Here is a 25000-nt window from a genome sequence, read left to right on the forward strand (position 1 = left end):
GGGGGAAGGATGGGCGGGGTCTGGAGGTGTAAGAACAATGTTATTGGTCTGACAGGTATGCACATTTCAAACTTAACCCTGAAATCACATCCTTAAATTCTGATCAGTGTCAGCATTTATACACAATAGTGATATTTGATTGGCTAATCAGTTCAAAATTAATTAAAAACCTTATTTATATTTCTATACCAGTTAAATGCCATTTACAGCTTTCCATTTCTCCAGGCTTGGGATTGACACAACTTATTTCATATCATACTTGTGATGAAAGCAGTTTTAAAGTAATTATTTGTTGATGAGCATGTAGTAGTCACTCAGTCTCCATTGGCACCATATTTGAGTGTATCTGAGTCATTATCCAAGACTACTGAACCAAACTATAGGGCTTACAAAAACTCCTGCAGGCATAGGTCTGTGTAATTCCTCAGGCTTCCAGGTTGGTTCCATAGCAAAAGATTTAATTGTGTCAAATGGACAAAGGTTTTGAAGTGAATACAGTTCGCCAGTGACTTTTTGAACAGTTTAATACTATTGCAGATTGAACATCATACAGACCAATGATGTTTAACTGAGAAGGTGCAGGTAAATTGCTCAATTTGGTGTTGATTTTGTGGTGTGCCTGCATAAATATTGAGCAACGAACCTTAATAGTATATGCAAGTGCTCAGGTTCAAATGTGTTCAGAAAATATGCAGAACACAAACACAACACATATGCAGAAAAGTAGATTCCGAACACAACAAAAAGCTACTCACTCTTGAATGGCAGAGGAAGCCGGCGTACAGCAGCAGCATGGCAGGCAGGAGCACCACAGCAAACACCAAAGCCAGGAGTAGAGCACAGGCGACCACAATGCACAGGTCCCACATCAACAGCAAGATGCCCCAGGCCAGGCACCCACACCTGCCTCTGCGGCTACCCCACGCACTCCCCCCACTGTGGGCCACTGGGGGGGGGCAGCATCTTCACCCCCTCCCCGACCCAGATCTCCTCCTCTTTCTCCTCCTCCCCAGAGCCATCGTCCAGGTCTACGTCCACGCCACACATCCTGAGAGAAAGGCAAGGATTGAGAGGCAATTTTATGTCACTGTTTCTAAGATTTAATTTAAGGCAAAAAAAATAAATAAAAAAATGCAGTTACAACAAATGAAAACAATCTTATCTTGCCTCAGGGGACTAATTGATTAAATTATGTTTTCATTGGACCTTTACAACTTCTACTTCATTCACCTGCATCCCATTTATCTGAAAGATGGGTTTTTCCACCATCATAAATATAGTCTCTCTCCACATGCTGAATATAATTTATTGCTCTTTTTTATTACTTATTATTACCCAGAGCAGTGTTGATGGACATCCTCATACCCTGATGTTCTACTGAAATTAACTCTTGTTTGATTGTTTGCTCTGCACGCTCTTTGAACAAGGATTGTAAAGCATGTCGTCCTGTACAAGCAGCCAATAATTCATTATCTGATGGTAATAGGGGACCTATGGCGCGTGTTGATTTTACACGCATTAAAAGTCTTTCCATCAAATACGTGATCGATCACATCGACTAAGGCTTTGTCACAGAAGTCAGGACTCTGTCAGTTTTCATTTTGCGCAGGATCAATCGGAACCTTTTTGCCCAAATTCATAGGATACACAATATAACACGAGATAATGTCTGTACAAAAATAACTTTACAAATTTTACTAAATAACAAGGCGCCATAAAAAGACAACAGAGCGTGCCAGAACCTTATATCAACTAGAAACGCGAATAAGATTATTTAGCCATACCTTGCGTAAACGGCTAGTCCTTACGTGGAAGTCCTCAAAGGCGAAAATAGATCCGATTCAAATAAAACTTTAAAGCAAAGCAAAGGATTCTCCAAACACCTGCAGAATAAGCGCCTGCGGGACCCTGCGCTGCTCCACTGGTGCTGATGCAAGGAACCTCTGTGCGCCTCCGGGAGCGCGCAACGGGCACTCTGCTACCACCGTGCACATGAGTTCTGCGCGTAACCGGGAACCCGCTGACCGGAAGACGTACATTGGCTTTTAAAGCCTACAAACAATGGCTAAGCTATGACACCAAACCAAAATGTACTGGCAACAATAAAATAAAATGATCCATATAGCACATAGGCCTAATTGCCATATTTATCGATGGCCACATAGGGCTTTAGCTTTAGATGCCCCTGTTGGCTACTAAATTTAAAGTTTGGAAAGTGGGCGTTTGTTAAGTGAAAGACCATATAAAAGTTTTTAAAGTTTGCGGAGAACAATATAAGTGATAAGTCATTACGATGGGTTTTCCCCTCCGGGGGTTTTTGTGCGGACTTATCCAAACAGATGTGCGCCTGCGAGATAAGGAATGATCGATTTGTTTTGGAGTACGGACAGCCACTCAACCTTTCGACTGTTCAGATTTAATTACACTACAAGACGAGACGATGGGAAGAGATATAGGATAAGACGGGCAAGTAGTGAACAGGGGATATTGGATAAAGGTGGAGATAGCACACAGAGAAACCCACTTATAGTCTTATGTTATGAGTTGAAGATACATCACTTCACTTGTCTAGATAAAACTAAACATTTGCGACATCTAATGGAGGGTTGATGAATTTCTTGCCCAACGGCTGGTCCCCATTGCTCCAACAGTTGTCTCTGGTCGATAGTATTGACTAGGTTGTATTTTTTCAGCTAAATGTCTATATTAGAATCCGCTGCAGACCGAAACCCCACATCCTCCCCTTGGGCCATTAAATTGTGTCTCTTATCTGCTTCCAGCAAGTCGCAGGTGATTGATTCTTCCTTCTGCACATTGCTATGGAGATGACCAAGAACCATCCCAGGTCAGTCATCTCTGCATTTATACTACTCCTTATAGGAATGTCTTAAAACATAACTACTCATGCAATGGAGCCTGCATGTGTGAATTGAGAAATAGAATCAATTCTATAAGTGAGGCCCTTTTATTTATAATGACACCCGGCTGACTTTCTCCAAGCAATGCTCCCCAGCGACATTGAAGGATGGGTCAAATGCAGAGGGCAAATTTCCCAGTGGGACAATGTAGTACTTTGACTTTCATAATGGAAACTATCTTTCTAAAAAACACACGCACCCCCCCAATAATTGTGTTATTATTCAATTTATGTGAAACTGGTGCTATCTTTCCCACATTCAAGACACTCATATCTGTCACACACAACAAATACACACATTCGTAACACTATTGTACGCAGACACTGGAGATGTGGGTGAGGGTTAAGGGTCTTACCCAAGGACACAACAACAGTATTAACTTGTGGAAGTTGAGATTGAATTGCCAACCTGTGGGCCATATCTAAAATTACCTCTTTATATCATTGTGTAACTACCTAATATATTTTGTGGTAATAAAAAAGCTTTTGTTATTATTTGATCCCTCATTGCTGCTTAAAGCTAAAATATTCCCAGATGGACTATTAGATTGTTTGAAAAGTAATGTATCTTTCGCGTGCTGATTTTCTATGCAGAGTTCAGGGATCTGTGTAGGGTGCTGCTCTTTCCCTCCATTAGCCTAAAACATGCACAATCAATTTCTCCAGCTATAGGCTATACTCCTGACCCGAGGAGCTGCACTGCGGCCGCTCAGTGCTCCCGATAGGTTGGCCCTGTGCCAAACAGAGTATTGGGTTGGTCAAGGACAGATTTCCCTAAAGGCAGAATCAAGTCCACCTTCCTATGCAAACACAACATACAAAACACTGCAGCATCAGATGTATAACAAGAATAGAATTTATTGCATTTAAGCGATTGAATGAGACTACATCTTATAGTCGTGTCTTGATGCAAAAATAAACAAATGTAATGTAATCAGTGGTTTGTACAACTTAACTTTATACATAGGTGCATTGTGGGAGCTTGAAAGTGGCTGGGTGTGTAAAGTTGCTTGGAAAAGGTGCCCATAGTACAGTTTGATACAGTTGATGCTCATTGAAGTGAAATATAAAGGAACATATAGTAACATATAGTTATGTCTTTAACCTCCATCTGAAGTGTGTGGCAGCGTGTGGTGGTCTGCCTGTATATGGACGTGTGTGTCTGCGTCAGGGAGAGGGTGTGAGTGGAGCCCTAAGAGAGAATCAGGCAAAGACGGAGAGTCCAGGCCGTTGTCCGGTGAATAGAGCTGCATCAGTGCCCCCTCCTGGCTGCCCTCTTTACTGCAGGACTGGCAGCTGCAGTGGAAGATCCTCTCTACTAGTTTGTCCACGTGAGGGGTCTCTTCATTGCCAGGGCAGTCCAGAGTTACCTGAGAACACACATACAAACAAACTTTAAAAACAGAGAAAAATATCTTTGCTAAAATGTGAGTTTTACATATAAGCTGACTAGTTTTATTCTGGGTCCACCTTTAATAGGATTTTTAAGTATTTGTAGCTGTAGCAGATATCAGTAAATGAGAAACATCAGGGACTTTTAGGTCATTTTGGTCTTGTTCAGTGTTAAACATCATTGTCCTTAGTCATTCTTTAAAACTACAAGATTCATGAACTTTGACTAAATGTATAAAGTGATTTATGAGCCTTGTCAGTGAGTTACCTGACAGAGAATCAAGGGAGCTGCCATGTGATATTTTGTTTATCCAAAAATAAAAAAGGCAAAATAAAAAAGAAACTTAAGAACTTCCTCCTGCGTCGCAAAACATAGGTTCTAAATTCCCCATTAGAGCATTATGTCACATATATAAACTTTTACTTTACAAATAAGCAGAAAAGCAGCCAAACAGTGGTGTCTAATATAATAAATAACACTAATAAAAATATGCACAAATGGAAAATATAAGCCGCACTCCTGCACAAACCACTCCAAACACATTGCAACACTCTCTTGGCATTATCCAATGAAAATGATAGCTCAGCAACTTTATTAAACCAGCCACCGGAGCCAAACCATGAAGCTGTATCATCTTTCAAACAGCACTGACTTTGTGACATTTCAAGCAGAATTTACATCAGGTCTTCCAATAACAGTTACACCACAGACAAAAACAATCGCTGTCTGCTTTTCTTAAAGTAAAAGTACATGAGTGCACAAAAAAGTGAAAAGCAATTACTTTGGAAGTAAAACACTGCAGACATGTACTACTGTTTGGTCCTTGGACAAGAGATGTAACTCAACAGTTCAGTTTAACACTGAAGCTATGTTAAAAGTGCAAAGTGTAGCTTTTCTGGTGCAGGATCTGCCACCTTAAATCCATGGTGGGGATACTACATTACCTACAAGCAAATGATGCCACCAAGTCAGGTTTAAAAGTCAGATTTGTGGAGGTGAGACACTCACTAAGAAAAACAGTCTTGTTGTAACATTAAGAATGCCCATATATTGCATGGATGCAGGATAAATGGCATACTGTTGGGCAATAAAATAACATCTCCTTGGATACAAACAGGTGGCAAACCTCAACCAGAAAGGTTACATAGTGAACATTTAAAGGGCCCATATTAAATGGTCACATTTTTCTATAGCGCTTTTCCACCTTCAAGGCACTCAAAGCGCTTTACAACAAGGAACCACTCACCCATTCACACACACATTCATACACCAGTGTACGCAGACACTGCGGGCAAGGTGGGTTAAGTGTCTTGCCCAAGAACACAATGACAGCATTCATCTGTGGGAGCTGGAATCACACCAGCCAACCTGCGGGTCAGTGGATCTGACCGCTCAACCTGTGATGTTTATGCCGAGAGCTGGAATTGAACTGCCAACCTTCAGATCAGTGGGTGAATGCTCTACCAACTGAGCTACTGCTGCCCCATATTACACTATTTTCTGATCTATGTAATAATAATGCTGTTTCCATTTCGCAAACTTTCCTGGAGTTGTGTTTTATTTAATTCACTCATGTTTAATACACAAATTCTTCCCTCAAACAGAAAACACTTTCGACCTGTTCCATCTTCTGATTTCATGCACCGGTATGGGAAGTGCTCTATTGTGTTTTTAAACATACACCTTCACTAGAATAATTTGGATGATTTCAGCTTTAAAATTCTCACTCTCTAAAGGTAGCTATTAACTTAAACTACCACTTCATGACATCACAAGGTAGAACAGAGCATTTTGAGCTTTAGCCATGTAGACAGACTAGTAATAAAGGATTACTCTAACACATTCTACATTCTAACATGGCTAAAACTCATAAGAATCAATTTTATGTAATATGGGACCTTTAACAAGTTAAAGTATTCAGCTACAGGCTAGTAAGCTTTGTTTACTAGCCTATCTATCTATATATATGTGTGTGTATATCTATATCTATCTATATATATATATATATATATATATATATATATATATATATATATATATATATACACACACACACACACACACACATATATAGATAGATAGATAGATAGATATAGATATATACACATATAAACCCCCAGAAAAAAGAGGAACTTTAATCTAGAGTGAAACATGAGGTAACTCCACCTGTGGTCCGACCTGGCGCAGCTCCAACCTACATACCCCTCACCATGGATTCTTTGTTACTGGCTGTATTCATTCAAAGGCAATACTTGGTGAACTCTGGGACAACCTGATCTGTTCTCTGTTCTTTATAACTGAAGTAGCCAGCACTTGGTGCATGTTCAACATCTGTGGGACATGTTGTGGTGAAGAGTGTGGTTAACAAGTGGATTTTGGTGTGGTGCGGACTGTGCCTCTCTCACCACTTCCCACTGTGTCTGAGCGGGCATACAGGAGTCGCAGTGGACCAGGGACTCTGTAGACTGTGGGAACGTGTTGGGGACGCTGTAGCTGAAGCACTGGCCCAGGCACGCTCTGCAAAGACAGAGAAAAGGAAAGAGAAATAGAGAGAAAGTAGAGAGAGAAGGGCAGAGAGGGAGAGAGCACAGAGAGATGCATAGAGGGAAACAGAGTGAGATTGGGTAAGTAAGAGGGAGAAAGAGAGAGAGGGAGGAAAAAGAGACAGACAGAAGAAGAGAGAGTAGAAGCAAAGACAGAGAGAGAAAGAAGGGGAGAGCAGGCAAGGAGGAATAGAAAAAGAGATAGCAGAAAGAGAGAGTGGGATAATGAGAGCTTATGAGAGAGAGAGAGAGAGAGAGAGAGATGGAGAGGAGGGGGCAGAGAGAGGGAAAGAGAGACATGGCAAAAGAACAAGGGAGAGAGTGAGAAGCAGAAAGAAAGAGAGTACGATTAGTTCCTTGTGTCCAAGCTCGGAAAACACTTGATTCAATTTTGAAGCTGCAATAACTACAAGCTGTGGGGAAAAGATGATGCTAATATACAGATTACAGATATGAGAACAATGTTAAATGATAAAGAAAATAATTAAAGTGTAAGCAATATATTACTAAATATAAACAGATTATACTGACTGAAAAACTGATTACTTTGAGTTTGATGATTAAAAAAATATATCAGTGGTAAATTATAATCAATGAAAAAAACGTATGGCCTCAACCAAAGCAGCGATCCTATTCTGAACTAGACCTGGGTCAAATCTCAGCTTTCTAATAGATCAGGGGTTAATGCTCTTATTATTGACTCTAAACAAGGTACAGAGCTAAAGCAGTGTCCTGGAGCGACCAAACAAAAAAAAAATCAATAGTTCATTTATGCCTTTTCTTTCACTTGTCCCTATAATGTACTACAGTTTACTACATTTACTGCATTACAACAAGAAATCAGGAGTATTTTCTGCAATAAGAGCAATGTTCTTATGTTCTCATGTTCTACAATTCAATATTATCCAAATCTCAGATGAGAGCAGGCCTTATATTTCTTTCTTTCTTTTCAAACAAATATCCAAATAGAATATTCACAAAATACCAGGTGAAATGCAAATGTTACAATTTGTTTGCCCTCAACCGCCAGTTTAAACTAGACTGGAATCTACTGACATCAAATAATCATATGAAAAAATTGCTACTTTATTAAGATCTTTTGTCCCCATTTGGGAGGCAGGGTCCTATAAATTGAGAGTGTATACAGATTTTAGCCATTTAATCTTCCAGTTCTCTTTTCAGTGAACCACTACGCACATCTATCTCTTGTCTCCTAAACAGCTAACACTACAGACATTCCCCTATACTACCTTGTGGATTGTCAGGCAGAGACAGAAGGGGCTTTGAGGCTGACCTGTTTTGGATGGAGCGCGGCTGGCAGCCTGTGTGCCCCACGATCTGGGTGATGTCCTTGGCCTCGCACCAGGCGCTCTTGTCGGGAAACAGGGCCAGACGGTTGATGTGTGCGGGGGGTGGCGCAGCACGGGACAGAGCGAGCAGGACAAACAGTGCACCGCAGATCTGAACGCTCTGCCACATGACTGCTCCTGAGGGCACAAAAACAATGTTAGTCACATTCAACATCACAGGTATGGTGCAATCTGAACACCTGTCCCTCTTTTGGTTGTCCTACACTGGCGTTTAGATCCCTGCCCGTGCTCCTTGGTGAATATCACACTTTTTTCATTGATGTTACATGAATTATATAACAAGTGAGATTTACACAGAAAACAGTCAGTATATTTTTCCTAAACCTAACCCTCACCAAGAAATAAAGACTTTTTTGGCTGCACTGGCATTCAGGATTGCGATATGTTTTCACATAATGCTATTCCAATTGATAAAAACTGAAAATTCAACACTTCATCCCTCTTTTTCCAACTAGTCACCCTATGCAATCCTGAATCCTCACTATCAAGTTATACAAAATATATTCAAAATGTATGAGCTAGACTCTTCCAGATTTTAGCTCTGCTGGGATGCTGCTTACCCCTGTTCCCCCAATTCAACCAGGACCCGTGGTATTCACATGTCAGAGACGGACACAGGTGCTACAGCATTGTGTGCTATTGTTGTCTACGAATTAGTGAAATCAAATGTTCTAGTGTGAGTGTATGGTTATTTGTTAAATTCAGTTTTGTTGAAAATTATGAAGGGGGCTCGTGGACTATTTTATTGTAATATCAGTGATTCTTACTTTTTTGTCTACTGCTGTCTGAGTATCAGGATTAATTAAGTTGTAGCAAATTCTATTCATCTATGATATGACGTCTTCATTATCTTGTTCTGACAAACAACATGACAAACAAACATGGAACAGTGAACCACCTGAAAATCGTTTTATAATCTTTAAAAATACCTTTTGCACTCACGTCATTTACAGCCAACAAAATGATTTTCTCCTGCTGCTTATAAAAGAGCTCACCCACCTCTTTTCAACACGCATGTCCAGGAGAAAAACTAAATTAAATCTTAATTTCACTTTTACACCCCATATTAAAAACAGCCTTTATGAAGAAGGAAAAAGAAGATTATATTAAAGCCTATTTAGGCAAATAAAAAACAGTTTTAACCCAAGAATGCATTCTTTATAAAACATGAGGTTATAGCTGTTCAAATCTCAATTTATAATAAATGAAATAGGTCAATGGGGCCAATACATTTTAGAGACACATGAAAGGCCTTTGTTATTAACTTGATAAAGCCATAAGCTTGTTTATGTTAAAAAGTCGAACACTACAGACCGTTCAAGTTGACTGTGTTCTCTTTCACTTTTAATAGTCAGACCAATAAATTCCTAACCTGTTAATCTTTGTAAATTAATGTAAAGTAACCTTTGGTAAGATTATAAGCAGATCCCTGTTTGAGTCTAGGCCAGCTGATTTTTTTTTTTTTTTTAAATCTTGGCAAAATGTCCACAGTCTTAACAAGTGCCAACTTACTTGCTGAGAAAACTAGTTTGCGCCAATAAAAACTTCATTACCAACTTTGATGAAAAGCAGCTGCATCGTACGCCAAAGAAATCGAGCTAAAGCCACGCCAGTATATGTCAAAAGTAATGCGTAATGAAGCGGTGCAAACGCGGTCCACACTTACCTCCGCTCACCGGGGTAGAGCCAGTCGAGTTACTGCGCAATGTCCCGCTGAGCGAAACCGGTCCGGAACAAATGCCTCTTTCCTCTTTTATCAGTGGCTGTTAATTTAAGAAAAACGTAAAAACTTTTCACTGCTGATCCTATTCCGGTGTGTCATAGTTACATCATCCAGAGACAAGATGACCGATCCGTCTCGTGCGTCCGAGCGGAGGATGAGGGAGCCCAAACTACGAGTGCTATCTCAGTCACAGTCCATCAGCTCACACCGCGCGCCCCTCCCCTTTCTCCTCTTCTTCTCACCGTTAAATTCTCATGAAAATCCACTGAAAAACACTTTCCAAGCTGTTGTCTTTAGTTGTAAAAGTCTCCGCAGCAAGGGTTAGGCGCGGCTGCAGCCCTCGGACTCGGGCTCCTGCTGCGTCGGTTCTGGACGAAAGTATAAAAGCTGCAGATGGAGGGAGGGCTGCTTGGAAGTGCTCACGGATCCACTGAAGCGCACTTGAGATTTACAGGACAAACGTGAACACAGAACAGGACACGTCGGGGTGCGTGTAGGGCAATTTTGGACTACATCTGGGAATATTTTAACAATTTTGGATATAAAGTGGAATAAATGAATACCAGAATATAAGACTTCAACTTTAAAACAGATGTGGTAGTGACCTCAAGTATTTATTTCAATAAGTTTCTTTAAAGAAACTCTATAGAAAGATGGTGGGTTACAAAAGCAGTGTTTTTGTTCAGTAAAGCAATGAGCCTAGATCTACTGTCCTTTATGATTTCCTAACAATGCTTGGCTTCCTTTGGTGGTAGTTCTAGCTGTATTGGACTTATTGTTCAAACTTAACAGCAACAAGGTGCCATGACCTTGTGTGGCCTTCATGCTCATATTGGACCTTCAATACATAATATAATGTCTAAAGTGGCTTGAACAATATAGAAACAATTGGTTTGATTTTTTTTTTTTAAAGTTGAATAATTAAGAAACTGTGGGTCATATTGATTCATTATGGGCTATGGTACAAGGAACATTTAGAATAACAATCCACTGAGCAGGATGCTCCAAATAGTACACTGGTCTGGTTTTATTGGCTCCAGTTTTAATTTGACTGCAGCTCTCACTATTAGCCCAGTAATTATGATTCATTATGAAGAGTCCTGTCCTCAGACAGGCTTAGGCAGGTGTTGCCTATGGGCATTGGCGGCCCATGTTCTACCTTGGCAGCGTCAAACCTCTCTTGTTCACAGGTGTTCAGTCTGGCCCATGTCCAGAAGCGCCCCCATCTGTTTCACACTTCAGTTACAAACAAATATGTTAATGGACAGGGACGAGAGACATGGCTTAATTTTCTGACAGCCTCACTCAACACTCTGCTGCATCACAGCGCCAAAGGACCCTGTTCTTTAGACTTAAGGTGGAGTTATATTGTATTGTTTGCAAGAATGTATGTGCTTACATTGCTGAGAAAACTGTGACGGAAAGGAAAATATGAGTGGTGTGTGTAATGTTGAGACGTGCAAAGTGCAGGACTCACCTGTTAGTAATAAGACCGAGCTCCAGTCCAGAAATGGTATTCTTCTGCATTCCTCAGATTCTGTTTCACCAGGGGGCTGGATACGCGCTCACACAAACAATCCCTCTTCTCTCCTGCAGCCTCCAGAACACACTTTATTCACGCACTGTACACGATCAATCACTCCCATAACAGACCTGAGCATGGACATCCAGCCAATGAACACAGAGGCCAGAGCCAGTCTCTGATACGCAGAGCTCCAGACCAGCACATCAAACAAGAACAAGGCCGTTTAAATACTGGTCTATACAGGTTTAGGACTGGCACAAAGAGAAGATAAAGCAGAAGATCCACATTACAGTAACTTATCTTTCAATTAATGATAGATAAACAGTATATTTTGGACTTTTCTCTGGAGAGTCATAGTAGAGAGTTAAATATCTCTGATTTATAATAGTTCATACCACAGTTTTTACTGAAGTAATACCATCTTTATTTAATGTTGCATATTTTGCTGTAGTTCATTATTCACTCAATCCTCCATAATATCTAGTCACATTTACCCTATTCATTCGATATGTATTTAGCCTTGATATGAAGTTACAAGAGGGTGTAGCCATCCCAATTCTTGAGATCAAAGCTGAGTATGTATGACTTTCACTTTGCGACTTCAAACTAAAACAAGCTGTCCTCATTCAAACATGTCCCCGGGACCTGGCATTGCGTTCTGTTACAGCGTGTTTACAAGTGTTACAACAAAGGATTTAAACGCAAGAAGAAACATGAAAGCTGCGTCATTCTGTGCAAATCACATTAACCTGGTGTTTCTCGGAGTTAAGTTTTATTTTTTCCATCTTGGTAGAAACTTTTCTTCCTCCCATTTTATAACAGGACTGCAGATGCTAAAGCTGGCCCTGGTTCTAAAACAGCAGGAGTTTTGGTCTCCAAGCTCATTAACACACCAAATTACCTCCCGCTTTCCAACCCATGTTTTTTCTTGTCAAATGAGCTCACAAAGAGAGAGAGAGAAAGTTCTTTCATTTTTTTATTAAATATATTTACAATGCCCTTCTTTTTAGCACTACATGAGCTGATATGGACATCAATTTTATGGCATAAGCAAGCAGCAGTGACAAAAACAGGCTGGAGCAGCTAGTGTTAAGTTACTGGTCCTAAAAATGAACACAGAAAATGACATCATGAGTTACTGACTCACCCACCTCAAACTAACCACACATTTTACCTGCAGAGCTCACCTTAGCCACTGCGGCGTGAACCAGGTGGAGGGCTCTGAAGTCATGCTGGCAGTTAGCATATCCCATGCCAAGCCCCATTCCTGAACCAAGTGCAGTGGGCCATGTGCGTCCTGTAGGAAAAACAGGCTTTAACTGTTACTGCTCAGAAGTGTGAACAGAAGTGACCTGGATTCAAAGTTACACAACATGATTTTAAACTATGGACTGGAACTGGGCAATATGACAGAAATAATATGTTTCTCCATACCATCTTGATCTTTAATTGACCTGTCTGAAAACAAATATTCCATTTTCTTAATGTGAATTTTGTTCCAAACCTCATGCTTTTACTGAAAGAGGATTGGCTTATAGACCTCTTGATTAAAAAGATCAAAGCTGATCATTGATCATTTAAAATGATTAGATCTCAATTTGATTAAAATATGATTACTTGCACAGCCCTACATGTACCTTACTCACCATCCTTCTTCAAATGTACTTTCAAATATAATTTATGCTTGCATGCTTTAACTTCTTGGCGAATATCATATAAATGAAGTACTTTTGCTTGAGAACATTCTTGCTTTATTAAAAATAGTTTGAGCTATCCTTAAAGTCCAAACTTGGAATTTTGCAATATTTTGTAGTGTTACAATCGTGAAAAAAACCCTCAGTGAACTATTTATTTCAATGGACCACTCCTGGACAAATAAGGGATTACACCAAAAACTACACTAAACTCTCATTTCAGTGTTTATCAGTGCTTAATTTTTTTTTTCTCTCTCTCTGTTTTTGAGTTGTTGAGTTGTGCAGCAAAATTATACCTGGTTACTGGGAGCCAAGAATTCAATAACATCTTGAAAAACAAAGGTCTAAATGTATTTTCCTATCAAATGATCATTATTACATTAGTAACAACAAAATTATTAGTATTATTAGTACATATGTGTAACAAAAAAACTTACGCTTAAAGAAAAGAACGGAGAACATGAATCCAACCCCAAGGCCAATCACTGTGCAAGAGAGGGGAAATATTTATCATTTGTAAAAGGTTTGCAGTTAATGTTTTAATGATTTAATTGCAGTGAACAAAAGTGGCATGAACATATAGCCTAAAGAGTTGCATGTTTGATTTAATTAAATATATTGGATGCGCTCCCTGAAGCAATTCACTACACATAACTAGACTTTTGAAAGGACTGGATTGTATTGAGACTAGGGATGGTTAATCATAATCATCAATAATCATGATTATTCAGGTCACAATATAACTGAAAAACAAAAATATAATAAGAAGGACATTCCAATTATTTCAACTACTATACTCAGAAATAAAGTCAACTTAAATGTGCTTTTTTAATGTTTCTGTTTATGTCACATTAACTTTACTTTATCATAAAAAAATATTTCTTAAAGCTGGTCATATATAAGATGATTGGTAACGAATGAATGAATGAAAGAAAACATAAGGATTTCACTGCTTGGTCACTGTGCCCAGATCAAATCCAGAAGGATATCACTCTGTATTTTCATACAGATTGATTATAAGTCTGGTCCCCACACCTAACCTAGCTCACACCAGGCTGATATGTGTGTCACTCTGAATTAAGTTCTACATGTTATCACGTAAATTTGTGAACTCACTAAGAATCAGCCTTGCTGTGCAAGGTTACCCTATGCCTACCGCTGAGTCTCAAGTCCGGTCAAAAATGATCAGATTTGTTTTTTTTTTCTTAGCGATGCATGTGAAACGAAGGAGCTCATTGGTCACTTACCATTAACAAATAAAATCAAATTAACCTAATCTCAGATTAACAAATTTCTGCAGAAATCAGATGTGTTTTTCTGTCCCTTCTGATATCTTTTTCCATATTTTTTTCTGATAAGCATGGACCATGCAGTGTGTATTTTGGATTACATGTGTCAGCAATTGTGAATAATCAAAATTTTGTTTCTTTTCACAATAATCATAATGATAAAATTTCATATTGTGACAACCCTAATTATGACTTCTGGTGGTTGCATTCAAAGGCATATTCAGGGTTCCAGATTCCTGTTGACAGATGCTATTTAGAGCACTTTTTAACATTCAAATTGTTGCAATCTAATAGCTATGGCAATGGTATAAATTTTTCATCACTCTGAAACTCATGGGCAGAGCAGTAGTAGTAGTTTACTTTGACCCTGTAAAGGTGACACAGGGCATGGACGACAGTGCACGTGAGGTAAGTCAGATTCTGAGTGGTGCCATGCTAGTTCTGGTCTGAAGGCCTCATAGTGGGATCTGGAGAAGGAATGTGTTTGTGTGTTTGAACTGTACCTCGCTGCAGGCCACACCACACCCAAGAGCAGACCGGCCACTCACCAAAACACACACACAAAAACAACCATTTGGGCCCCTCCAACTCTTAATTGGATTCAGAGAGCTATGCAGCATGACCGTTTTGCCTGAACTAGAACTTGCAGACTGTTCTATATTAAAGAATTACAAATGTCAAACAATACCACATAAGATCTCCAAAAATCCTTGCTATTGGAGGAAAAGTATCATCCTTTTCTCAGGCCAAAAAACACTTTGTTCAGACTCCTCCGTTTCCCACCACAGTCTTTAGTCTTGAGCCACAAATATTAAGATTCAACTACTTTCCACAGGCTCCAAAACTGAAACATTTTTTGTGTTATCATTGCATTGTCATTAAAGCAATACTATGGCTCCTGAGTCCTGCATAACTAATAGTTATGTTTAAAATAGAAAAGATGCAACACCTAATAAGAGATGGCATCAAATAAAAACTGAAATACCACTTTTTATATAAATCTGTCAAACAATAGTGGCATTTCTGCACTAATTTAACAGTAATTTGACAGTTAATTTCAATATTGTGCAATACATAATCAAGGCATAAATCGACACATTTGAACTATTTTCTAGCCATAATGTGCCATAAATATTGTCTTTGGCAAAATAAAAAACAAAAAAAACACACATCAATACACTACGCCGTATTATTTTTGAGTCACTGTTTCAAAGTGAGACAGGACCAAATCAACAGTGACAAGGTGAAGGGGCTTAATACTAACTGACTGAAACAGTCACCCCTCATGAATAAACAGCTGAACTAGTCACCAACATCAGCAAAAACTAACTTAAGAGGCATAAAACTCAACTGGTGTTATCCTTCGTTTACGCATAGCCATAACAATAGCTATTATAGTTATTATTGGATTTCTTACAGGTAATGGCACTGGTATGACGACAGGGATAATTAATACACTGTAATCCATGGTCATGAACAGATGCTGCACTGAAGGTTTTTATGAAAACATGCAAGACCCTTATTACATGTAACATTTTAGGTGACAAAAGGTCTAGTTTGTTGACCTCAAAGACGCAGTGGTCCAGCACCATCAGAAGCACCTTATTCTTAACAAGAAATTTAAACCATACGACCCCAACTCCTGAAAAAAAAAAAAATATATATATATATATATATCTAAATATATATATATATTTATGTTTTACAGAATATGAGGAAAGAAAACCTGTTTTAACACCGGTGTCCGCCAGGCAGCGATCCCACTTTCTACCGTACTCTTCTGCCATGTTTCAGGATACTACGAAGTGTCGCGAGACCATCCCGAAGTCTCGTGCTTGACATATATTATCAGAACAGTGTAGTATAGTAGTTTCTTAATTGATTCAGAATTGATGATTCGTGTGTGTGTGTATATATATATATATATATATATATATATATATATATATATATATATATATATATATATATATATATATATATATATATATATATATATATATATATAGTACGGTATGTTTTTTAAAGTAGCTTTTGTATCTTAACTTCTAACTTAGGCCTACTTTTGTTTCATTTGATATTTTACACAGGGTTCCAAATATTATAAAAAAAAAAAAAAAAAATGTCCAAAAGTATTGAATCAAAATCGGCTTGGCCTATTGACTAATCCTACTTCTCAGAGAGAGAAATCTCAGCATTTCGCAGAACCTTTGAAGTTCATATGTGCTGCTCTTGCTCGCCTTCCTCTAACTGCTCATTTTCTGTACCACTCCTCCCTTTCCATACTTGGCAATGCATTTCTTGCCTCGTTACGATTGGCTGTTGCAAAGAAAGCGCAGTCTGACCCGGACATGCAAGCCCGTGTTATGCCGAGATCTGTGACTGAGTGATATGTTTGACAGTAGGGGGCGCTAAACTAATTGAAACTAAATGGAAACTCTCTCTCTCTCTCTCTCTCTCTCTCTCTCTCTCTCTCTCTCTCTCTCTCATTTTATTAATCTTTCCTTTTTAATATTTTATTTTTATTTTTTTTATTTTTTTTTATGGAAACCCAGAACCACCGTCTGGCAGTAATAGGTCTATTAGGTTTATAAAGTAAGCACATAGGTGTGAGGTTAATCAAATTTTTTATGTTTCTTTTTTTCTGGCTCTAACAAATATTTTTGCCAATTAATGAATGAAGGATCTTATAACATTATTAAAATATTGTAACAGAATCAAAGACTGTGACTATCATAGACTGAATATTCTTTATACAACCTGCGTACGTGAGCAGAACAGAACAGACCCAAATAGACAAATAGTGCAGCAGCGCCCCCACTGTCCCAGATTTCAATGGGGTGCAGATCTGGACAGAACACTGGTTCTGTTTTGTGACTACAGCCTGCTTCCTGTAGCCTGGTTGAGGAAGTGGATTCCGCTGACAGGGTTGGGCACAGTGAGGGAGAGGCGAATAAAACATCTAAACAGGGCAACAAAAAGCAACCCAACACGGAATAACCCGTGCAGTCGCTGCAGAGTTTAGGATTACTGTCACCGTGCTTCCGTGACCGCAGAGTCAGCCTCAGTCCGCCGCAAACATGGTAAGGGCCGCAGCCGTCAGACGGGCTGGAGGGTTTGGTGGGGCTGTAGGCTAATGCTATCAATGCTAAGTGCTAAGTTTGGCTAAGGAGCGGAGTGGTAACCCGAGAAGCCGAAAGTCAGCAGCAGGTTATCCAAGTATGTGAAATACCCACAAGTATCCCTCACGCCCTCTGCAAAAGTTGTGCACGCTGCAGTAGTGCGAATGCACTTTATGGTTAGAAATGTAAAGCTAGTTAGCCAATCGCTAGCAGTTAGCAAGCTAGTTGCTTATTAGACACAAACTTACCACAGGATGTTTTGGATTTGACACAAGTTTACAGGACGTATTGATGTAGCATTCTTATATAACGCACACACACACATTTATTCCCTCCCTGCACCTTTACGCTCTCAGGGGCCAAAATAACCCGCTCAGATGCCAAGATCTAAATAAAGACTGCCTGCTTGCTCCAAGCCCTGCACTTGTCAAGCTGTCATTCTGATATTTTCTTCTGAGTTTGTGTAGTTTAGGCGCGGGGCATAAGGAAACTGTCTTAGACTTGATCAGTCTTGTTTTGTATTAGCAGTTGGACATTTTCCAAACTGGACAGGGCAACTTAAAATGGTCAGTTCCTGTAAATGAAAACCTTTTCTCTCTTAACACTGTTATAAACTCTTGAAGCAGTTCCCATTTGACTGTGCTGTAGCAGCTGGTTTCCGTCCACATTCGCCCTGTCTTCTCTTCCACACCTCATCCATCGCTGCTCAGGCCAGGCTCTTCGGGGGTCTCTCTGCTGGTCTCTGCTGACCCCGGGACTTGTTAGTCCGAGTCAGTGTTTACATAGAGACAGGAGTACCACTAAACACTGTCAGGTGTTTGGGGTAGCACATTGATTCATCAGCTGTTTGAGATCTCCTCCAGGCAGCCTATGAAATGTCTAAAGAAAACAGGAAACTTCCTCAAGGATGTTGCCAAGAAGTCTGTGATGTGAGCCTCGGATCTCCTGCTTCATTTAGCCTGTGTCTTTCTGAGGTCATCTCTGCAAAACACCCACATCAGAACTTCTAACCCTGGTCTTTACATCAGGAATCACTATTAGTATGACATGTGCCCCATATTTCTTATTGGACCAATGTTTTTTGGCATAGTTTTTATGACAAAGAAAAAACATCTCCTTATATTTTTTCTCCACAACAAACTTTTGCTAAGCTATTACATTTTCTATTCTAACCTTTAGAAATGTTTATTTCTTCTGTTTTCAAATACCTGCTATACCACCATTATTGGAAACCCATTCCTGTGTATTCCTTCGTGCCGAGGCTGGTCTGGCTCCACAGCGCTGATGTCCTGGAGCTCAGCACATAGTTAGAAAAGAGACGCCCCGAGGGAACACTAATATTTGCAGTCCTCCATTTTTGGTTTCTCTCATTGCCTTCAGTAACATTATATATACATTGACTTCATACATGGTTAGATGTTTGTTTTGAAACTTGCTCAAGTCAGGCTTGAAAATTAAATCAAGGTTTCTAGTTAAGACAAAAATTTTATTCAGAAAACACCATCCACTTTATAGCTTCAGTACAAATGCTTGAATCTTAATTGAATTAATATTTTTAATAAAACTGCTCAGTTAATCATTTTGTAAGCATGCTATTGATCTTCAACATTTCAACATTCCAAATTATTTTCAAATTAAACTTGTCTATGGGCGCTTGTCACAAAGACACTGTACAGTTTTTTTTTTTTTTTTTTTACAGTGGTACAATGTAGTTAAAGGGACATTGCATGTTGTATCCATTTTATGTATCTCTAATACAACTAGATTATGCACTATGCACATTAATATACCGCTATACTGTTTGAGTTTAACAGAGGTAACTTTAAATGTAGCTTTCAATGATTGAGACTTCCTTCATTTACTTCCTACCAGGACTGCTTAATGGTGTTGTCAAATATCCATAGTAAAGTCATCTTCTCTGCCTCTCTCAGTGCTCACATGACTTATCATGAGTATTGAAGTACAAAGAAGGGCGCATGCATCTGTCTGCTGCATTATTCTTTCATGTGATGGACCGGTGTTGCACATTTAAAACATTCATTTAAAAAAGCGTAATGAGAAGTTTTTGAATTGACTGCATTTCACTGTTTTAAGATGTATATCTTGATGTTTATATTATATTATGTTGTTGTATTTTAGACTGATTCACAGCTGGACTGTGCCCTGGATCTGATGAGGCGCCTGCCTCCTCAGCAGATCGAGAAGAACCTCAGTGACCTCATCGACCTGGTGAGTGTCAGACACAGCATCTCTTTGTCATCACTATTCTCTACACACTATATCTAAATGTGACTATTTTTGTGTAATATGGCAAATAAAAGTGTGTATTTTAAGATGAGGAAAATACAATTGAAGGTCATTTTTATTTATTTTTAGTTAGATAAAATGTATTAATATTAGAAAAAAATGTAATTCAATTTTTGGACAGCCCTATATTTTGGAAAAGGGGTACTTTTTATTTGGTTTGGACACCAGCTTTTGATGCTTGTGCTAACAGAATTCGCTTGGGCAAAACATAAATAGTTTGAATATTCCACTGGCTCTGAACTGTTATTTATCAAACTGTTATAATGTGAAGACATGCTGAGTGCGGTTTGACGAGACTCCTATCTCTACAGCTTCCTTTGTACTGGAGCCTGTTGTCTCGTTTTGTGTTCATTTATAAACATGTGACATTATGCCAACTGTCGGGTACTTCCACATTTTAGACCCTTTAGGGCTTTAAAAACAAAAAACAAAAAAAAAACTCCAGTATCCACACCTGTTTCCTATTAGCTCAGTCATTGATTTTACTCTGAACAAATTAACAAATGTTATTTGTCTGACAAGACTAAGAGGAATATGATTTATACCTAATGATAAAATACCTGCATAACTATGCCCACACAATATTACAAATTTTACATTATGTTGTGTATAATAGATTTTATAATAGCACCGTGACTGACTTTTATCCCTTAAACCTCTTTGAAGCAATGTCCACTGCTTTACACTATTTAGCATTGTTTTATTTCTACTTCATCCTGACACACTAAGTAGCATATTATATTTCCCAAAACTTGTGTAATAGTCCTGTGTTCACATGACATAACTCATTTGTCTAGCATGTCCTGCAAGGACCACTCAAAACATGTATTAAATGTATTTAAAGTTGATTGTTGTACATTGTGATACATATTTTGCTCTTATTATACCAGGTGCCCGAACTGTGTGAGGATCTACTCTCCTCCGTGGACCAGCCCCTGAAGATCGCCAGAGATAAAGTCGTGGGAAAAGACTACCTCCTGTGTGACTACAATCGAGATGGCGACTCCTACAGGTAGAGAATAATATCTGCCGTCTAAGAAAGACATAATTCACATTACAAGTTTCAAGTTCCAGTTGTATTTTTTGCAGTGTTTGCTAATCATTATTTCACTGATTAAACTTTTTGTGCTTATGGATTTTTAAGTAGCTTTTTGCTAGCTCGGATAATTCTAACTCTAAAAACTCTGTAAAACAATCATTTTACATTAGCCTAATTGTATTGTGCTACCTGTTAGGTCCCCCTGGAGTAATAAGTACGACCCTTACATTGAAGATGGTGCGATGCCATCTGCTCGCCTGAGGAAATTGGAGGTGGAGGCAAACAATGCCTTCGACCAGTACAGAGATCTGTGAGTGCACTGGAGAGTGATATGTTAAATCAAATAGTTGAAGGTCTAATATGTTATATTTCTGTCGTTCTAGGTACTTTGAGGGGGGGGTGTCCTCTGTGTACCTCTGGGATTTGGATCATGGCTTTGCAGGCGTTATTCTCATCAAGAAGGCAGGCGACGGATCCAAGAAGATCAAAGGGTGCTGGGACTCCATCCATGTGGTGGAGGTGCAGGTGGGAGTGCGCAGCTAACATATACTAGAATTTTAAAATGACCTTACCTAGTCTTCATTGAAATAGTACTGTTTGTGCTGTTTGTGGAGGCGTTGTCATTATCCTCAGTTACAAAAAAACTCCAGCAGAAGGCACAATAAAAATCATTACCAAATGTCAAATAATATATTAATAGGATTGCAGTGTTTTTATGGTCTTAGATTTAGGATATTTCAGACATTTGATACTTTTCATGTAGTTCTTTAATTGCCTTCCTTTTTCTGATAGAATTTTGTGTACAACTGAGGATGGGTTTACTGATAATAAAAGCTCTGTAACAAGGCCTTTGTATGCCCCAATGCTTTATTATTTATTTATTTATATATATATTTTTTTCATACATTTTTTTTTTTTTTTTTTACAGGAGAAGTCTAGTGGCCGTACTGCGCATTACAAACTCACTTCCACTGTCATGCTTTGGCTTCAGACAACTAAGACCACCTCTGGTACCATGAATCTGGGTGGCAGCCTCACACGACAGGTTCGGAGTCAGTCCTTTCATTACCACTTTATTCAATCTTGTGAGTGTCTTTTAAAGTTTGTTGTTTGTTTGTTTTTTTGTCACAGGTTGAAAAAGATGAAACAGTTGGAGAATCCTCACCTCACATCGCTAACATCGGCCGCCTTGTTGAAGTCAGTATATTGTTAAACTTAAAACTGTATTTATTCCTTTTTAACTATTTAAGGAGCTAAATATCTTCATCCTGTTCACTTGTGATTAGATAAACAAATATCTCTGCTTGATTTCAGGACATGGAGAATAAGATCCGCTCTACACTGAATGAAATCTACTTTGGGAAGACTAAAGACATTGTCAATGGCCTAAGGTACAGTCCATGGTGCTCTTTTAAAAATGTGATGCTTCTCTTGAATAACTATTTACAGCTATAAATGTGACCGGGTCAGTTTATAAATATTTTTAGTCCACCTAGTTCCTCTGCTCTTTGAACTGTTCTGCAAAGCCTTTTATGCTTCCTATTTGCTTTAGTCCCATCTTACTCCTCCTGTTTTATCCCTGTCTTTCCTCTGACCCTCATTTTCACCTCTCCAGATCTATTGAGTCTTTGCCCGATAACCAAAAGTACAGGCAGCTCCAGAAGGAGCTGTCACAGGTCCTCACCCAGCGTCAGATCTTCATTGATTAGGTTCAGAGGTACAACCAGCTCTGGAAAGACTTAGGATGCGTGCGTGGAAATGATAACTTACATACTACTCAATCCATCCCATTTTAGTAATTTTAATAGTTTGAACTGTGTGAAACTTGCATGGGTTTGATTTCAGAACAAATGATTAACTTGTATAATCTTATTCATACTTGGTTGTTTAAAATTAAGCAATATTTTTGTTCTATGCTATGAAAGTCTCCGTCACAAATGTTTACAAATTAATTAACTTTGTTAGTCAGACACATGTTTTGGTAATCAAATTAACTGTTTTTTAGCCTTTAGTTTGAAAGATCTTTCCACTATGTTTTTACTTCTGCTTTTATGCGCTGAGACAGGTTTACACACAATGTCTCATAAAAGCTGTTGGGGTTGTTTAAGTGAGGTGTCTAAATTGTATTGATTTAGCAGTGTTGCGTTAAAGCTTGATCTAATTAGCTCTGAGACCCCCAACATTGATGTAAAACAACAAAACTTGTTAAGTTCAACACAAAAACTAGGCACCGGGTGTGTAGATTTTTGTCTTGTGTTAACTGTAAGAATGTTCTTAAATTTACATTACATAAATGGTTTGATGCATGCAGTGATAACGTTTTAATAAATTGCCTGGTTTTCCCACCCTGAGGCCACTTTGCATTAGGGATGCACCGAACCAATACTAGTTGGCCGATATCCTGATTGGACATATTGATGTAGTAAGACTGTTTACTGGTCATAGTCGCCCAGAAATTATTTACACAAAATTGTTAACATATATGTTGCATAACATATTTGGATCAGTGTTTTATGTTAATCTTCTTTTAAATTAACAAATGTGGTTTTCAGTCTCTGTTCTGATATTGGTTGATTTTGGGTATTGGCAGATACTTATTATAGAATCATAATCGGTATTGAAACTGAAAAAGCTGGATTGGTGTATCCCTATTTTACATTTAACTTACACACATTGCAACTCTTATTCTGTTTTAAAACATCTTATTCAATGCATTGTCAAATGTTTAAAATAATTTTAAAAGTATATTATATCCCTAATGTCCCCCCTGTCCACTCCACAGGAGCGTAACACCTCTGGCCGATAAGCCAATGCAGGCGTCTCTGAAGAATGACCTGATGGAGGCACTCAGGCAAAGGCAGCAGCAGTAGAAGAAATCCCCTCTGTTCTGTTCTTTGTCTGCTCCTCTCTCGTTCAGCCAATGTTTTGTTCGTCATCTCCCTCCATGTCTGTTTCAGTGCTGCACTCTCATTTAATTGTGGGGAAAAAAAGGAGAAAATGCTTAGCTTTTTATTTGTTTTTTTGTTTAATTTGTTGCCATGAAGCCATTCACACACTCACCTGTCTGTCTTCCCTCCCTAATCTGAATATTAAGATAGTATTACAACGGTTTATGATAATCTTTGCAGTGTGAGGGCCACTGTAGTTATAATCCCTAATAGTGGATTTGGACACAAACTGCTTTGTTGGCAGTGTATCTGTTTTTGTCATATACATCAGATTAATTTACTGCACCTTTTTACCTATAGCACCCTCTAATATATTTGTATAGTATCTTTCTTTCATCTGAAAAAGGTGCAGAAGTCATCACATGGGGTCAGCTGTTGTATTGTCTCCTCTCACTGTATAATAATACCCAGTCAGTTCACTCCTCCGGTTTGGCTCATCCCACTCCCATCTCATCATGTATGTCTTTATTGGGGGTCACTGTTTGTCCTTTGTTTCCATTTTGGAGGGGAATCTTTTGTTGATTTTTGTTTTGTTTTGTTTTTTGTTTTTATTTTGTAAAGCTTACGATTGATATTGTATTAGAGCCTCCAGCAACAATAAAAACTGTAAAAAGCTACTTGTGTGTCTTGTTTTTCTCTACCGTTGGCATTTGGGAATATGGAAGTAGTTATTTTGTGCTTGGTCAATTAAAAGATAAAATACTAGTATCTCCTATTATACAATATATTATTTTTTTAATTATTGGTTGCTTTATTAATAACTTGAACAACTGTTAACCACTGTTTTGACTCTGCTCCATTTTCAGAAATGATCATCAGGTCACTGGTATCACAAAGCAACAATTTTAATGCTGAAAACATAAAATGTTAACACTTGACCTTGTTTTTTAATATAAAGCATATTAAGATTCAGTGTAGAAACCCTGTTGATTTCAATAAGCTTAAGATAAAATTTTTCCCACAGAAGCTTAAGTTTTGCAAAGGACAATCCTAGGCATAAATATACATAAGAAAGACTAGAGACAAAGGAATTTAGATTTGTAAGCTTTGTCTAAGTTCAGCCTTCAAAACAAAGGAGCTGCGAAAATGCTCAACATTCACAATGAATCTGAACAATGTAATGAAACATC

General features: G+C 38.6%; 4 protein-coding genes across 5 annotated transcripts; 1 reads left to right on the plus strand and 3 right to left on the minus strand.

Annotated features, from left to right (window-relative positions):
* Nucleotides 1-755: 755 nt before the first annotated feature.
* On the minus strand, nucleotides 756-1047 carry LOC110168727 (transmembrane protein 88B; the record flags this gene model as incomplete). The annotated part of the gene is given in 2 exon segments (XM_055162211.1): nucleotides 756-956; nucleotides 958-1047. Coding segments are annotated over 2 exon segments (291 nt in total), but the record flags the coding sequence as incomplete, so codon positions are not given.
* Nucleotides 1048-3750: 2703 nt separating this feature from the next.
* On the minus strand, nucleotides 3751-10287 carry nbl1 (NBL1, DAN family BMP antagonist). Of its 2 annotated transcripts, none has more exons than XM_020934211.2 (4): nucleotides 9890-10287; nucleotides 8148-8340; nucleotides 6716-6827; nucleotides 3751-4287 (listed from the first exon to the last, which is right to left on the minus strand). In XM_020934211.2, exons 2-4 carry the CDS (start codon nucleotides 8330-8332, stop codon nucleotides 4018-4020), a joined length of 567 nt encoding a protein of 188 aa, XP_020789870.1. In that variant the 5' UTR covers nucleotides 8333-8340; nucleotides 9890-10287; the 3' UTR covers nucleotides 3751-4017. The 2 variants fall into 2 exon arrangements, with proteins under 2 accessions (XP_020789870.1, XP_055018185.1); XM_055162210.1 differs by lacking the exon at nucleotides 9890-10287 and adding an exon at nucleotides 8991-9383.
* A 2142-nt stretch (nucleotides 10288-12429) lies between these two features.
* Nucleotides 12430-16321, minus strand: LOC110168732 (MICOS complex subunit MIC10-like). The gene is made up of 4 exons (XM_020934220.2): nucleotides 16181-16321; nucleotides 13603-13650; nucleotides 12659-12768; nucleotides 12430-12574 (listed from the first exon to the last, which is right to left on the minus strand). Exons 1-4 carry the CDS (start codon nucleotides 16239-16241, stop codon nucleotides 12566-12568), a joined length of 228 nt encoding a protein of 75 aa, XP_020789879.1. The 5' UTR covers nucleotides 16242-16321; the 3' UTR covers nucleotides 12430-12565.
* A 1006-nt stretch (nucleotides 16322-17327) lies between these two features.
* Nucleotides 17328-24487, plus strand: capzb (capping actin protein of muscle Z-line subunit beta). Its single transcript, XM_020934207.2, has 9 exons — nucleotides 17328-17537; nucleotides 19716-19805; nucleotides 20774-20895; nucleotides 21119-21232; nucleotides 21306-21447; nucleotides 21851-21967; nucleotides 22054-22119; nucleotides 22237-22313; nucleotides 23705-24487. The coding sequence occupies exons 1-9, from the start codon at nucleotides 17535-17537 to the stop codon at nucleotides 23790-23792; spliced, it is 819 nt and encodes a 272-aa protein (XP_020789866.1). The 5' UTR covers nucleotides 17328-17534; the 3' UTR covers nucleotides 23793-24487.
* The last annotated feature ends 513 nt before the right edge of the window (nucleotides 24488-25000 follow it).

The sequence above is a fragment of the Boleophthalmus pectinirostris genome, unplaced genomic scaffold (genome assembly GCF_026225935.1).
Source record: "Boleophthalmus pectinirostris isolate CB_2022bp ecotype Guang Dong unplaced genomic scaffold, ASM2622593v1 HiC_scaffold_409, whole genome shotgun sequence".
NCBI lineage: Eukaryota > Metazoa > Chordata > Actinopteri > Gobiiformes > Gobiidae > Boleophthalmus > Boleophthalmus pectinirostris.